Raw genomic sequence first — 15,422 nt, forward strand, 5'->3', positions numbered from 1 at the left:
CCTGCGTCCCCGGGGCAGGACCCCCCCCGACCGGCCCGGACCTCTGCAGCCCCGTGGGGACCCCACAGGCCCCCCCGCGGGGCAGGGCCCCCCCACGCACCGGGCGCTGCGCGGCTCCGCCCCGGCCGCGAAACGAAACCGAAACGGGGCGAAAACGGGAAGGGGAAGGGCCGGGGCCGGGGGCGGGGCCGGGGTGGGGATAGAGGACCGGCCCCACGCGGGACGTGGGAACCCGCGACCACCCCTCCGAGAGTGACCACGGGGGCGGGGCCGGGGTGGGGACACGGGACCGGCCCCACGCGGGACGTGGGGACCCGCGACCACCCCTCCGAGAGTGACCACGGGGGCGGGGCCGGGGTGGGGACACGGGACCGGCCCCACGCGGGACGTGGGGACCCGCGACCACCCCTCCGAGAGTGACCACGGGGGCGGGGCCGGGGTGGGGACACGGGACCGGCCCCACGCGGGACGTGGGAACCCGCGACCACCCCTCCGAGAATGACCACGGGGGCGGGGCCGGGGTGGGGACACGGGACCGGCCCCACGCGGGACGTGGGAACCCGCGACCACCCCTCCGAGAGTGACCACAGGGCGCGGAACGGGCCTCACGCGGGACACGGGACCGGCCCCACGGGTGACAGGGGGGACAAGCGACTGTCCCTCGTGCGTGAGCGGCCCCACGAGTGACCAGGGGACACGGAACTGACCCCGGACGTGACAGGAACTGACCCCAGATGTGACGAGGGCCGCGGAAAAAGTCCCACGGGTGACAGGGGGACATGAGAATGACAGGGGGACACGGGAATGACCGGCACCACGAGTGACCAGGAACTGACCCCGGACGTGACGAAGGGAAATGGAAAAAGCCCCACGGGTGACAGGGGGACACGAGAATGGCACAGGGACACGGGACCGGACCCACGGGTGGCAGGGGGACACGGGAATGACACAGGGACACGGGACCGGCCCCACGGGTGGCAGGGGGACACGGGAATGACACAGGGACACGGGAGCGGTCCCACGGGTGACAGGGGGACACGGGAATGACACAGGGACACGGAAGTGGTCCCATGGGTGAAAGGCGGACACGGGAATGACACAGGGACACGGGACCGGCCCCACGGGTGACAGGGGGACACGGGAATGACACAGGGACACGGGACCGGCCCCACGGGTGGCAGGGGGACACGGGAATGACACAGGGACACGGGAGCGGTCCCACGGGTGACAGGGGGACACGGAAATGACACAGGGACACGGGAGCGGTCCCACGGGTGACAGGGGGACACGGGAATGACACAGGGACACGGGACCGGCCCCACGGGTGGCAGGGGGACACGGGAATGACACAGGGACACGGAAGTGGTCCCACGGGTGACAGGGGGACACGGGAATGACACAGGGACACGGAAGTGGTCCCATGGGTGAAAGGCGGACACGGGAATGACACAGGGACACGGGACCGGTCCCACGGGTGAAAGGCGGACACGGGAATGACACAGGGACACGGAAGTGGTCCCATGGGTGAAAGGCGGACACGGGAATGACACAGGGACACGGGACCGGCCCCACGGGTGGCAGGGGGACACGGGAATGACACAGGGACACGGGACCGGTCCCACGGGTGAAAGGCGGACACGGGAATGACACAGGGACACGGAAGTGGTCCCATGGGTGAAAGGCGGACACGGGAATGACACAGGGACACGGGACCGGCCCCACGGGTGAAAGGCGGACACGGGAATGACACAGGGACACGGGACCGGCCCCACGGGTGGCAGGGGGACACGGAAATGACACAGGGACACGGGAGCGGTCCCACGGGTGACAGGGGGACACGGGAATGACACAGGGACACGGGAGCGGCCCCACGGGTGACGGGGTCACGTGACTGTCCCTCTCGCGTTACCGGGGACACGTGACCGGCGTCACGCGTGACACGGCGGGGGCGGGGCCGGGGCCGCCCGGTCCGCGCTGCCGCCACCAGGGGGCGCTCTGCCGCGCGGCCCTCCTCCCCACGCGCCCCGCCCCCAAGGAAGGCCCCGCCCCTCCCGCTCAGGGGCCGGGCACAGCCGAGGCCACGCCCCCTCCAAACCCCGCCCCCTCCAAACCCCGCCCTCCAAGCCCCGCCCCCTAAGCACTGCCCCCTCTAAGCCCCGCCCCTCTAAGCCCCGCCTCCCAGCCCCGCCCCTCCGGCGCGCAGCGAGCGGACCCGCGCAGCTCGGCCCGGCCGGTGAGCGGGGGCTCGGGGGGCTCGCGGGGCTCGGGGCTCCGGCGGGGGGCGGGGGGGGGAGTCGAGTGGCGAGCGGGAGGCGCGGGGGCCCCGGGGCTTCCCCCGAGCGAGGTTCCCTCCGCCGCTTCCGGCTGCCGCATTCCGCAGCGCACGGGTTCGGTGCGAGGAGGGGCTGATGGGGGGGTAGAGGGGCGGGGGTAGCGGGGCCGAGCGGGACCCCGCGGCCACGGGCACAGCGGGAAGCCCCCGGCAGTTCCCCCCCGCGGCAGCGCTCGGGGATTAGGCTCGCTGCTGCCGTAAATAGGCCGCGGCGGGGCTTTACCGAGCGTCAGGGCAAAGCGGCTTACGGGGCTCCGAGAGAACCGGTGGGGGGGCGGGCGGCGGCACCCCCGCAACCCGTGATGCGGGAGCACCTGCCGCCCCGCAACGCCGCCCGCCGGGCTGTGGGCATCCCTGCGCCCCCCGCACGCCGTGCTGCGGGCACCCCCGCAGCCCGTGATGCGAGTCCTCCTGCACACCGTGCCACCCCGCAGCCCCGCAGTCCGTGATGCAGACACCCCCTGCACCCCCCCGCACCCCGTGCTGCGAGCCCCCTGCGCCCCCCAACACGTGCTGCGGACCCCCCTGAGCCCCCCACACCCCGCGCCCCCATAGCGCCCGCACCCCATGCCCCCCAGCTCGGGGTGCCCTCCGTACTCCCCATGTGGGGTGCACCGCATGCCCCCTGACCCCGTTCAGGGTGTCTCCCATGCCGCACACCCGCCGTGCCCTCCGTACCCCCGGGGAAACCGCCCAGGCTCTCTCTGCCCCCCTAAACGCGCCCCCCGCCCGGTGCCGGTGCCGCCCCCGCGGTGCCGCAGGGCCGAGCCCCCCCCGTCCCGCCGCCCGCCCGGGGCGCGGGGCCGTCACGCGGCGGCTGCGGTTGCGCCACCGGCCGGCGCTGCCCGTTGGCCGGGCCGGGGCCGCTGCGGCATCGGAACAGCGGCGGCACCGCACCGGTACCGCGCGGGCACCGCCACCGGCGCCTGCCAGGCCGCGGCACCGCACCGGCACCCCTTCGGCACCGGTACCTGCCAGGCCGCGGCACCGCACCGGCACCCCTTCGGCACCGGCGCCTGCCAGGCCGCGGCACCGCACCGGCACCCCTTCGGCACCGGTACCTGCCAGGCCGCGGCACCGCACCGGCACCGTTTCGGCACAGGCAGCGACACCGCACCGGTACCGCCGCCTCAGTGGTACCGTACGGGCACCGGTGCCGGGTGCGCGATCCTCGCTTAGGGCGCAGCCGCCGCTTTCGCACCGCCCGGTTTTGTAACCGGGCCCCGGGAGCGGGGGCGGCCCCGGGGCTGCGGCGGAGCCCGCTCGGCTCGATGAGGTGGGGCCGGGGTCGGGGCCGGGGGCCGGGGCCGGGCCAGGCAGGACCCCGCTGTTCCCGGTGACGGCCCGACGGGGCAGTGAGGCACCGCCGGAGCTCCCCCGCACCGCTGCCGGTAATCACGGCAAGAACCGGTCCCGCACAGCGATCCCCCAAGCCCGCACTCCGCCCCCCCGCCATGGCCGAGCCCCCCAACCCGCACCAGGCCCCGCACGTCGCCCCCTGCCCTGGGGGGGGTGTTGCCATGGCAACGGCCTCGCCGCCGCCATCTTGTTCGGGCCCGGGGGCGGGGGGAACAGGAAGGGACCCCCCAGGGGCGGGGGGAGCAGGACGGGACCCCCGGGAGCGGGGGGAGCAGGAAGGGACCCCCCGGTGACGGGGGGAGCAGGAAGGGACCCCCCGGGGGCGGGGGGAGCAGGACGGGACCCCCCGGGAGCGGGGGGAGCAGGACGGGACCCCCCGGGAGCGGGGACCCCCAGGGCTGCCCGAGGTCGGGGTTGAGGGGGTGGGAGCCGGTGGCTGGAGAGCTGATGGCCGTGGAGGGGTGACAGCCACGGAGGGGTGATGGCCGCGGGGGTGCTGAGGAAGGGAGTAACAGCTGTGGGAGGGTGAGGGCCGTGTGGGGCTGCTGAGGATGGGGTGATGGCTGGGGGGGTCGGAGACACAGCCGTGAGGGGCCGGTGGCTGTGGGGGGTGATGGCTGTGGGGATAATGAGGAGGTGGGTGGGTGACAGCCACGGGGCATGATGCCACCAGCTCTAACCCCCTGTCCCCCCCCCGCAGCACCAAGGCGGCCGCAGCCTGCGGGACACCATGTCCCACGAGAAGAGTTTCCTGGTGACGAGCGATGGCTTCGCGGGGCAGCAGCAGCCGGCGGCCCCCCCAGCCTACCCTCAGCCCCCCTACCCCGTGGCCCCGTACCCCCAGCCGCAGTTCGCCCCCGCGCCCTACCCCCAGCCGGGCTTCACGCAGGGGCCGGGGCCGTACCCGCCACCGGGACCGTACCCCCCTGCCGGGCCCTACCCCCCCGGGCCGTACCCCCCGCCCGGGCCCTACCCACAGGGCCCCTACGCGCAGCCGCCCTATGCCCAGCCCCAGCCCATGGTCCCCGGTGACCAGGACTGTAAGTAGTGGGGACAGGGGGGCTGGGGGGTGCACTCCAGGCGGGGGGGTTCCAAAAGGGGTGTGTGACTCCCCTGGCTCCCAGCTGGGGGCTCCCAGTGGGTGTGTGACCCCCCCCCCCCCCGGCTGCTGTGAGTCTGGGGGCTTTGGGTGTGCGGGGCAGCCCCTGGCAGTGGGCACTGAGGGCGGCCTGGGGGGGGCTGCCTTGGAGGGAGGGCCCCGTTTTGGCAGCGCTGTCCCTGTTTCAGCCTGGCTGTGCAGACGGTGGGGGCAGCTCACACAGCTCAGGGGGCCCAAGTGGGGCAGCAGGGACCCCCCTGTGGGTCCTGGCTCGTGCCCCACACGTCCTGGGGGGCAACTGGGGGACTCTGCCCACCTGGGATGGTGCTGGCCATGACCCTGGGAGGGGGGGGGGATACACTGCCCAGAGCTGTGTCAGCTTTGGGGGGCACAGAGCTCCACTCCCCATGGCTCCTGGGACCCCCCTGCACCCCCAGCCTTCCTGAGCGGTGTTCCCCCCTCCCCACAGCCCCCCTGCACAGCACCTACCACGAGGATGGGCCCCCCTCCTACTATGACAACCAGGACTTCCCGTCGGCGCACTGGGACGACAAGAGCATCCGGCAGGCCTTCATCCGCAAGGTGGGACGCGGGGGGCTCCGGGCGGGGCGGGGGGCGTCGGGGGGGCCCCCTGTGACCCATCCCCCTGTCCGCAGGTGTTCCTGGTGCTCACGCTGCAGCTGACCGTCACCTTCGCCTTCGTGACCGTCTTCACCTTCGTCAAAGGCGTGCGGGGCTTCGTGCAGCGCAACGTGTGGACGTACTACGTGTCCTACGCCGTGTTCTTCATCTCCCTCATCGTCCTCAGCTGCTGCGGCGACTTCCGCCGCAAGCACCCCTGGAACCTCGTGTCCCTGGTGGGCTGGGGGGCACAGCAGGGGGTTTTCGGGTGGCCAGGATGAGTTTGGGGATCCTGGGCCAGGGACACGGTGTGGGGGGTGTAAGGGTGCTGGGCTGGGGGCACAGGGAAGGTTTGGGGGTGCCATGCTGGGGGCACGCGGTGGGGTGGGTTTGGGGGGCTGAGCCGGGGAGCACACAGCGGGTTTGGGGTGCCAGGCTGAGGGGGCAGACTGGGGGTGCTGCACCAGGGAGGTGTCGGGGCAGGTTTGGGGGTGCTGAGCTGGGTGGGGGGTCAGTCTGGGGGCAGGTTGGGGGGTGCTGAGCTGGGGGCTGCAGTGGGGTGGGTTTAGGGGTGCTGAGCTAGGGGCACATGGCATGTTTGGGGGTGCCAGGCCTGATGGGTTCCCCCCTTGCCTTTCTAGTCCATCCTGACAGTCAGCCTGTCCTACATGGTGGGGATGATCGCCAGCTTCTATGACACCGAGGCTGTCATCATGGCCGTCGGCATCACCGTCGTCGTCTGCTTCACCGTCGTCATCTTCTCCCTGCAGGTCAGCACCAGGGCTGCCCCTGCTCCAGACCGGGGGTGCAACCCCCCACTGACTCCCTGCCGGGTTCCTGGGAGTGTGTGACCTGGGAATGGGGTGTGTGATCTCCCCTCAGCTCCCTGCTGGGCCTGGGGGGCTCCGAACCAGTGTAGGACCTGTTCCCTTCCCCACCCCAGCTCCCTGCTGGGTCTGTGGGCCTCTGAACGGAGTGATGACCCCTCCCCCTGTGGTCCCTGCTGGGTCTGATCCCCCCCAATCCCCCTCTCCACAGACCAAGTACGACTTCACCTCGTGCCGGGGCGTCCTCATCATCTGCCTCGTCGTGCTCATCCTCTTCTCCATCCTGTGCATCTTCATCCGGAACCGCATCGTGGACATCGTCTACGCCTCGCTGGGGGCCCTGCTCTTCACCTGCGTGAGTCGGGGGGGCCGGGATCCCCGATTCCTGCTGGGGGGGGCAGTGCCAGCACCGCCGGCTGCTCCAGCTCGGTGGGGACAGCAGGATGTGGGCTGGGCTGGGGGGTGCAGGGTGTGCTTGGGGTGCCTGGCTGGTTTGGGGGTGGGAGGGGGGGGCTGTGGGAGCTGCTGCTGCCTTGGGCCCCCCCACATGGCTCTGTCCCGCAGTTCCTGGCAGTGGACACGCAGCTGATCCTGGGGAACAAGCAGCTGGCGCTGAGCCCCGAGGAGTACATCTTCGCCGCGCTCAACCTCTACACCGACATCATCAACATCTTCCTCTACATCCTCGCCATCATCGGCAGGGCCAAGGAGTAGCCCCCCCCCAGCCGCTCCCCGCGGCCCCCCGGTCGGGATCCCCTCCCCGTAGCCGGTTTTGTTGCCGTTCTCATCGCGTTCCCCGGCGGTTCCCCGTGGCCCCGGTTCCTGCCCCGCGGGGGCTCGCTGGGACGGGGCTGTCACGGCCCCCCCCAGCCCCCTGCCCCTCCCTGCTGTGAATACGGTTTCCCCCCCTCCCCTTGCGTTGAACGCGGACTGGAAGCACTTTGGAACCCCCTCCGTCCTGTCCCGTCCCCACCACGCCGTCCCCTCCCCATCAGCCCCGTCACCCCTCTGGCCGCGCAGGCAGGGGCAGTGCCGGCAGCACTCCAGACCCCCTGAGCCACTGTCCCTGCCCGTCCCCACCCCCAGACACCCCCCGAGCCACCGTTCCCACACGGACGTACGGCCAGAACCCCTCAGACCACTGTCCCTGTCAGTCCCCAGACCCCCTGAGCCTGTGGCACCCTCAGCCCCTCCTGCTCTGAGCCACTGTCCTCACATGGAGGCACCCCCAGACCCCCCCAAGCCACCAGCCCTGCCCATTCCTGGACATCTCCAGCCACCTGCCTGTCCCCACCCCCTGACCCCCGTGGCACCTCCAGACCCCCCTGTCCCCTCCCCGCGTGGCCGAGGCCCCGTCCTGGTCCTGCTGTTAATAAATTGTCTTGTTCATCTCCCACGGCTCCAGCTCCATCTCAGTGTCCTGCTGTCCCCATCTCCCAGTGTCCCCACCACATTCCAGCTGGGGGTCAGGTGACAATCGGGGCTGAGGAAGCTGAGGACAGCCTGGGGACAAGAAGGCTCAGGGGGGACCCGAGCAGGACCAGAGGAGACAGCCAGGTGAGGTCGGGTCCTGCTCCCAGAGAACAAGTGACAGGGGAAGAGGAAACAGCCTCGGGGGAGATTTCGGGGAGGGTCAGGTTGGATATTGGAAAAATTCCTTCCCGGAAAGGGCTGTCCAGCCCTGGCACAGCTGCCCAGGGCAGGGCTGGAGTCCCCATCCTTGATGGGATTTAACAGCTGTGTGTATGTGGCACTTGAGGACATGGTCTGGGGTGACCTTGGCACTGCCACGGGCAGTGCTGGGCCCGGTGGGCTCAGAGGCTTTTCCATCCAACCCAACAATTCCACAATTCCTTGATGCCCAGTCCCTCCTTGGCAGCTGCCGGCCCTGGCCAATATTTCCATCTCCATGTTCTCCCTCGAGAGACATTCCCTGCTCTTCTTGGCTGCTCCCAGGGCTCCTGTGTTGGAGAGTTTTGAGTGGCTTTTAAGGGTTTTAAGGTGGCACCGGCAAAGACATCAGCAAAAGTGTTTTAAAATAAAAGCAAAAGCACAGCAGAGTTCTTTGGAAAACTCACTCTGCTACTCAATGGATAAAGCACACAGAGAAAAAAAATCTAATATTGGTCAGTGTAAACCTAAAATCACCCCAGCCTGACTTACCCACAAATCTAAAGAATTTAAGGATCCCGGAGGAACATTCCCGCCGCGCTCGCTGTAGCGCATTCGCGCTCCCACCCACAGAGCCCTGAAGAGTTTGCAGCGGGCAGGTGCCGGCGGTGCGGGCACAGGTGAGGCACCGCGGCGGTGCAGGCGCACGGGCAGGTTTGCACCTGAGAGATCCCGCAGAGCTCAGGGAAGGGGCGCTGCCTCTGCTCTCCCCGAGGGGCCAAGGGCCGAGCCCCGAGCAGCGGGGCAGCAGCCCAGGCTCCGGCGCTGCTTCTCCGAGCACGGCGAACGTGGGGCCCCGCTGCCGGGGGGATGCTGGGCACAGCCCGCCGAGGCGCGGGACAGCTCCAAAGGTCTCAGGACGGCGTCCACAGGTCACAAGAGAGTGGACTTTGGCCACCGTCATTTTCCATCCCAGCTGCACTTTGGGTCAGGAGCTTTCTTCGAAAGTTTGATAGCGAAAATGTTGTTCCACTTGGGTCGTTCTCCAGGCAAGAAAAAGGAGTTCCCAAGGCTGTTTGTTGGAGCAGGAGCTCGTTAGCCAGCAGCAGTTCCTGGGAGCAGACTGTGTTCCCGGTAACCTCGAGAGGAGCTCGGCGCAGGCACCGCTCGTTGGGGTCTGACGGCGTTTCTGAGATCACAGAGTGGTGTGGGGGTGCAGCACCCGAGCTCCATCTCCCACCTGTCTGTTTGCAGGGTTTCACCTCCAGCCTTTCCTTTCCCGGGGCTCCCCAGGTCCCTCTCTGTGCCCTCTGTTCCTGATTTGCAGAGCAGCTGCTGGCTCCGGGCCGCCTCCGAGGGCCGTTCCTGCTGAACAGAGCTGCCCTGGCAGCTTCTCCTTTCTCCTGCCCTCAGGATTCCACCCTGCTGCCTCGTTTGTTTATTTCTGTAAATCCCTCCCCAGCACCTGTCGTGTTGCTGCTGTCCCCGTCCCACCCCTGAGGCCACGTGTGTGTCACACGAAGTGATCCCCGGGGCTGGCCCTGTGTCCCACACCCCCGGGGCTGTCCCCTGCCCTGGGCTGGCCCTGTGTCCCACACCCCCGGGGCTGTCCCCTGCCCTGGGCTGGCCCTGTGTCCCACACCCCCGGGGCTGTCCCCTACCCTGGCTGGCCCTGTGTCCCACACCCCCGGGGCTGGCCCTGTGTCCCACACCCCCGGGGCTGTCCCCTGCCCTGGGCTGGCCCTGTGTCCCACACCCCCGGGGCTGGCCCTGTGTCCCACACCCCCGGGGCTGTCCCCTGCCCTGGGCTGGCCCTGTGTCCCACACCCCCGGGGCTGGCCCTGTGTCCCTCACCCCCGGGGCTGTCCCCTGCCCTGGGCTGGCCCTGTGTCCCTCACCCCCGGGGCTGTCCCCTGCCCTGGGCTGGCCCTGTGTCCCTCACCCCCGGGGCTGTCCCCTGCCCTGGGCTGGCCCTGTGTCCCACACCCCCGGGGCTGTCCCCTGCCCTGGGCTGGCCCTGTGTCCCTCACCCCCGGGGCTGGCCCTGTGTCCCACACCCCCGGGGCTGTCCCCTGCCCTGTGTCCCTCACCCCCGGGGCTGTCCCCTGCCCTGGCTGGCTCTGTGTCCCTCACCCCCGGGGCTGTCCCCTGCCCTGGCTGGCTCTGTGTCCCTCACCCCCGGGGCTGTCCCCTGCCCTGGCTGGCCCTGTGTCCCACACCCCCGGGGCTGGCCCTGTGTCCCACACCCCCGGGGCTGGCCCTGTGTCCCACACCCCTGGGGCTGTCCCCTGCCCTGTGTCCCACACCCCCGGGGCTGTCCCCTGCCCTGGGCTGGCCCTGTGTCCCACACCCCCGGGGCTGGCCCTGTGTCCCTCACCCCCGGGGCTGTCCCCTGCCCTGGCTGGCCCTGTGTCCCTCACCCCCGGGGCTGTCCCCTGCCCTGGCTGGCCCTGTGTCCGCAGTGCCAGGGGAGGCACTGGGCGTGCAGACAGGGACAGGAGCAGCTGCTGGGCCTGTGACGCTGGCAGAGGCCAAGGCCGGAGGTGCTGGAGCCCGCCAGGTTCTCCATGCCAGGTGCTGGTTCAGGGATGGGAGTGGGACAGGGACTGAGCCGTTCCCAGCATGAGACATTCCCACTTGGAGCACTCTGCCAGCTCTGGGTCCCAGAACAAAGAAAATGTGGAGCTGCTGGAGCAAGTCCAGAGGAGGCCACGGAGATTCTCCGAGGGGTGAAGCCCCTCCGCTGTGGAGACAGCTGGGGGTGTTCAGCCTGGAGAAGGATCCACGGAGACGGCAAAGCCCCTTCCAGTGCCTAAAGGGGCTCCAGGAGAGCCGGGGAGGGACTTTGGACAAGGGCATGGAGGGACAGGGCAAGGGAAAATGGCTTCCCACTGTCGGAGGGCAGGGATAGACGGGACACTGAGAGGAAATCCTTCCCTGTGAGGGTGGGGAGGCCCTGGCACAGGTTGCCCAGAGAAGCTGTGGCTGCCCCGTCCCTGGAAGGGTTCAAGGCCAGGCTGGACGGGGCGTGGAGCAGCCCGGCCCTGGGGAAGGTGTCCCCGCCCACGGCAGGGGTGGCACCGGAGGGGCTTTGAGGCCGCCCCGTCCCGAACCATCCCAGAGCCCCCGGGGCCGGGCTGGGCCGGGGCGGGCGCTCGGCAGCGCCATCAGCTCGTGCTGCCGCCTGCTGTTGGCAGCCGGAACTGCAGCCGCGGGGCGGCGCATGCGCAGTGCCGCTGTTTCCCCGCGCTCGCTGCTGCCCTCCGGTGGACAATTCCCGAAGCACAACTCCGCGGCGAGTTCCAGGAGATGTGCGGGCTAAAGAGGGAAAATCCCCTGATTTGAAGGAAAAAAGAGTTTCCTGAGCGAAACATCAGGTATTTCCATGAACAAATGGGTGGCGGTGCCTCTCTCCCCGAGCCTCGCGCTGCTCTGTGGTCTCAGAAACGCCGTCAGACCCCAACGAGCGGCGCCTGCGCCGAGCTCCTCTCGAGGTTACCGGGAACACAGTCTGCTCCCAGGAACTGCTGCTGGCTAACGAGCTCCTGCTCCAACAAACAGCCTTGGGAACTCCTTCTTCTTGCCTGGAGAACGACCCAAGTGGAACAACATTTTCGTTATCGAACTTTTGAGCAGAAAAATTCACCTTGCCAGAGGTTTGTGCCCACAGAGGAGACAGAGGAGCCCTGTGATTTTATTCGCGCACGAAGGGAGAGGCCATGGGGCATTTCCCATGGGGTGTCTCCAATTGCTGGACGACGCGGCTCCGTTTTATCCGAATTTTCCCGGCCGCATCTCCGTGTCCCTTTCCCCATTGGAAAGTGCAGGCTTCCCAGTCCCGCTACTGGTGTCCCATTACCACCCACCCCGCCTTTCTACAACACAGATACATGACCACGAAAATGAGCTTTAACTCCACCCTGGGTGGGGAAATTAATATCCATGAGCCTGTTAAGTCTTGGTTCTTCTTCCCGAAGTTCAGGAGCTCAGCAGGAGCTTGGCTGAGCCCGTGGCGATGAGGAACGATTTCCTGGCTCTGATGGTTTGGTTTCTGCGATCACTTCCCCATCGACGCGTCCCTGGCCCCAACCACCACCAGATTCACGCAATCCGTTTGTAAAGACGGGTTCCTCTCGTTCCTTTCAGGGCTGGAGGAACTGGGGTGCGGAAATAGAGTTTGGTTGGGTTTAAATTCCTGAATACGTGGGAATTCACAGAATTTGGGCATGAATGCGAATAAATCGATCTCCAGAGAAGGGCACTCAGGGAAATGCTGGGGGCGGGGGAGGAGGGGGGAAGGTTCTTTCTTTTTTCTTTATTTTTTCTCTTCCTCTTCTCTTTGCCCTTTTTCCCCTCTTCCCCTTTTCCCCCTTTCCCCCTTTTCCCCCTTTTCCCTTTTTTTCTTTGGCCTTTATTATTTTTCTTTTCTTCCCTTTTTTCTTTTTTTTTGCCTTCTTTTTTCTTTTTCCTTTTTTTCTATATTTCTTTTGCCTTTACTCTTTTTTCTTTTTCCTTTTTTCCTTTTTCCCTATTTTTCTCTATTTTCCCTTTTTTCCTTTTTTCTCCATTTCTCTCTGTTTTCTTTATTTTTCTCTATTTTCCTCTGTATTTTTCTCTATTTACCCCTTTTCTTCTTTCTGTTTCCTTTATCCCTTTCCTTTGTTTTCTTTTTCCATCCTTTTTTCTGTTTGTTTGTTTGTTTGTTTGTTTTTTGTCCCCCAAATGCCTCTTCTGTTTCATTGCCTCAAATCAGGAACTTTGGAACCACCCCCTAACTGGTCATTAACCCTTTTTTAACTGCACTGGGCAGCGCTGACCCCTGGGGTGGTGACCCCTGCCCTGAGCTCCTCCTCTTTGACAAAGATAAAGTTGCCCAGCACTTCCCCTGGCTCGAGGTTCAGCGGCGCTGCCGGCTGCGTTCAGGGCCCGGCTCCTTCCCGCAGCTCCGGACTGGGCCAAAGCGCGGCTCCCGTGCCCTTGGGCGGGTGGGAACGGACGGTCACAGTGACCACAGTGGCCACAGTGGCTGGGGTGGCCACAGTGACCTTGGTGACCACACTGGCCACGGTGGCCTCAGTAGTTACAGTGACCACGGTGGCCACAATGGCCATGGTGACCACAGTGACGGTGATGACCTCAGTGGTCCCAATGCCCAGGGTGGCCACAGTGGTCATAGGAGCCAAAGTGGCCATAGTGGCCGCGGTGGCCACTGTGGACTCAGTAGTTACAGTGACCACAGTGGCCAGCATGGCCTTGACAGCTGTGGGGGCCTCATTTCTCTGGGGGTCCTGGTGGCTTTCATGATCATGGTGGCCACGGTGGCCACCAACACCACGGTGACCTTGGAGGCCTTGTGGCTCAGAGGGTTCTGGAGGTCACTGCCATGGCCACGGTGGCCAAGAGAAGCCCCCCAAGGTGGGGCGGGTCCCTGGGGATGCTCCCACCTGGGTGGAAAAAGAGGAGGGTCATGGGGGAGGGACAGGGGTGGCAGGGGGGCCCTGAGGGCATCAGGGGTCAGAGGGGGCCATAACGGGGTCCCTGTTCCCTGTGCCCTTGTCCCCCCAGCCCCAGTGGCGTCCCCAGCACTGGATGTCCCTGTCCCACTCACCCGGCTCTGGGTGTCCCCATCCCCTGTGCCCAGCAATGGCTGTCCCTGTCCTTGTCCCCAGCGCTGGGTGTCCCTGTCCCCCACCCACAGTGGCTGTCCCTGTCCCCTCCTGGCCATGGGTGTCCCCAGCCCTGTGTGTCCTTGTCCCCAGCCCTCACTGAGTGTCCCTGTCCCCCCAGGTTGTCCCCGTGCCGTCACCTCGCAGCCACTCGCAGTTGGAGTTGCTGTGGGTCCTGGTGGAGTTGAGGATGATCTGCACCTTGTCCCCATCCCAGACAACAAAGGTGACCTTGAAGGTCTCGAAGGGTTGGATCAGCACCTGCTTCTTGCTGGGATCGGAGGAGAAATCCCGGACATCCACGCTGTGGCACGTGTCCACCTGGAGCACCGTGTCCATTCCACCGTGATCGTTACCTCCGCAGTGCGACAGCGGCAGGAACTGACCGAGCCGGACGGTGTCACGGGGCTGTGCCTCGAACCGGACCCCGCTCACGGCCTGGATCACACAGCGGCACTGCCGTCCCTGAATGTCCCTCAGCGCCGCCAGGGCGCTGCTCAGCAGGAAATGCAGCGCTTTGAAGTGGAAGTTATCCCGGTATTCCCGAGGGGAGCTCCCGGCCTCGCGCACGGCCGCGTTGAACTCCTCGTGCAGGTCATCCATCGTGTAGGCCATGAGGGCGATGGCCTGGTCAGAGGGCAGATAGGACACACTGGACATCTTCTTCTGCCACTCGGCCGTGGCCTTCGCCGAGGCCCGGGCAAAGTTTTTGTTCTGCTGCAACTCCGAGCGTTTGAGGGCCGGCAACGCCGCGGCCATGGCAGGGCCACAGCCCTGGTACTGGTCATCGAAGGAGTTCTGGGCCATGTCCAGGGGCACCACCTCGATGGCCGCAGTGGCCACGGTCATTGCCAGCAGGGCCAGGGTGTGAGCCAGGGGAGCCATGGAGGGGAGAGGCCACGGGGACCTGAGTGGGAGACAGAGGGACACAGAGGGGACACTGAGGAGATACTGGGGGACACTGGGGGGACATGGAGGGGACACAGAGGGACACAGAGGGGACACTGAGGGGGTACTGAGGGACATGAGGGGGCATGGGGAGGGTTCCTTGGTGAGAGGCTGGGGAGAGGAGTGGGGACAGCTCAAGGGGAGGGGAGGCAGCCTCAGCCAGGAGACCCCTGGACATGTCCTGGGATTGTGATCCCAAATCCTGGGCACTCTTCTGGACCCCCCAGTGTACCCCAGCCCCCCCCAGGACCCCAATCCCACTCCCACCATCCCCTGTCCCCCCTCACTTTCCCCCACACCACCCCAGGACCCCAATCCCAGTCCCATGACTCCCCCAGTGACTCCCCAGGGCCCCAGTCCCGATGCCACGGTCCCCTGTGCCCCCCCAAGTGTCCCCGGGGTCCCCCCAGCCCCCGATACCGAAATCGGCCGGAGTGAGCTTCCTGACAGAACTGGAGGGATCAGAGAGCCGGAATTCTGTCTCAGCGCCGGACTCACAGCGGGTCTCTCCTGCTCCTGCAGCTCGGGCAGACTTTGCCGCCGCCATCAATATAAAATATAAAATATAAAATATAAAATATAAAATATAAAATATAAAATATAAAATATAAAATATAAAATATAAAATAATATAAAAGAATATAAAAGAATATAAAATATAAAAGAATATAAAATATAAAATATAAAATAATATAAAATATAAAATAATATTAAAATTTTTTTAATATAAAATATAAAATAATATAAAATATAAAATAATATTAAAATATTTAAAATATAAAATATAAAATAATGTAAAATATAAAATAATATTTAAAAATTTAAAATATAAAATATAAAATAATATAAAATATAAAATCGTATAAAATATAAAATTAAAATATAAAATATAAAATATAATATTTTTTAAATATATAAATAATTTATCCGCCATAATTATAAATATTCATTAAAATGAG

General features: G+C 65.3%; 2 protein-coding genes across 2 annotated transcripts; one reads left to right on the forward strand and one right to left on the reverse strand.

Annotated features, from left to right (window-relative positions):
* Window positions 1-2,170: 2,170 nt before the first annotated feature.
* Window positions 2,171-7,638, forward strand: GRINA (glutamate ionotropic receptor NMDA type subunit associated protein 1). The gene is made up of 7 exons (XM_069005692.1): window positions 2,171-2,233; window positions 4,392-4,731; window positions 5,260-5,372; window positions 5,447-5,647; window positions 6,053-6,181; window positions 6,450-6,593; window positions 6,803-7,638. The coding sequence occupies exons 2-7, from the start codon at window positions 4,422-4,424 to the stop codon at window positions 6,950-6,952; spliced, it is 1,047 nt and encodes a 348-aa protein (XP_068861793.1). The 5' UTR covers window positions 2,171-2,233; window positions 4,392-4,421; the 3' UTR covers window positions 6,953-7,638.
* A 5,569-nt stretch (window positions 7,639-13,207) lies between these two features.
* On the reverse strand, window positions 13,208-14,969 carry LOC138105323 (NAD(P)(+)--arginine ADP-ribosyltransferase 2-like). The gene is made up of 3 exons (XM_069005121.1): window positions 14,962-14,969; window positions 13,656-14,422; window positions 13,208-13,293 (listed from the first exon to the last, which is right to left on the reverse strand). Exons 2-3 carry the CDS (start codon window positions 14,398-14,400, stop codon window positions 13,208-13,210), a joined length of 831 nt encoding a protein of 276 aa, XP_068861222.1. The 5' UTR covers window positions 14,401-14,422; window positions 14,962-14,969.
* Window positions 14,970-15,422: the final 453 nt, after the last annotated feature.

The sequence above is a fragment of the Aphelocoma coerulescens genome, chromosome 2, assembly GCF_041296385.1.
Source record: "Aphelocoma coerulescens isolate FSJ_1873_10779 chromosome 2, UR_Acoe_1.0, whole genome shotgun sequence".
NCBI lineage: Eukaryota > Metazoa > Chordata > Aves > Passeriformes > Corvidae > Aphelocoma > Aphelocoma coerulescens.

Bases quoted from the DNA above. Each gene is read 5' to 3' on its own strand.
- LOC138105323 (XM_069005121.1), bottom strand. From the start codon at position 14,400: ATGGCTCCCCTGGCTCACACCCTGGCCCTGCTGGCAATGACCGTGGCC. The intron at 13,294-13,655 runs GTGACGGCACGG...TTTTCCACCCAG, and splicing joins CAACTGCGAGTGGCTGCGAG to GTGGGAGCATCCCCAGGGAC.
- GRINA (XM_069005692.1), top strand. From the start codon at position 4,422: ATGTCCCACGAGAAGAGTTTCCTGGTGACGAGCGATGGCTTCGCGGGG. The intron at 5,373-5,446 runs GTGGGACGCGGG...CCCTGTCCGCAG, and splicing joins GGCAGGCCTTCATCCGCAAG to GTGTTCCTGGTGCTCACGCT. The intron at 6,594-6,802 runs GTGAGTCGGGGG...TCTGTCCCGCAG, and splicing joins GGGCCCTGCTCTTCACCTGC to TTCCTGGCAGTGGACACGCA.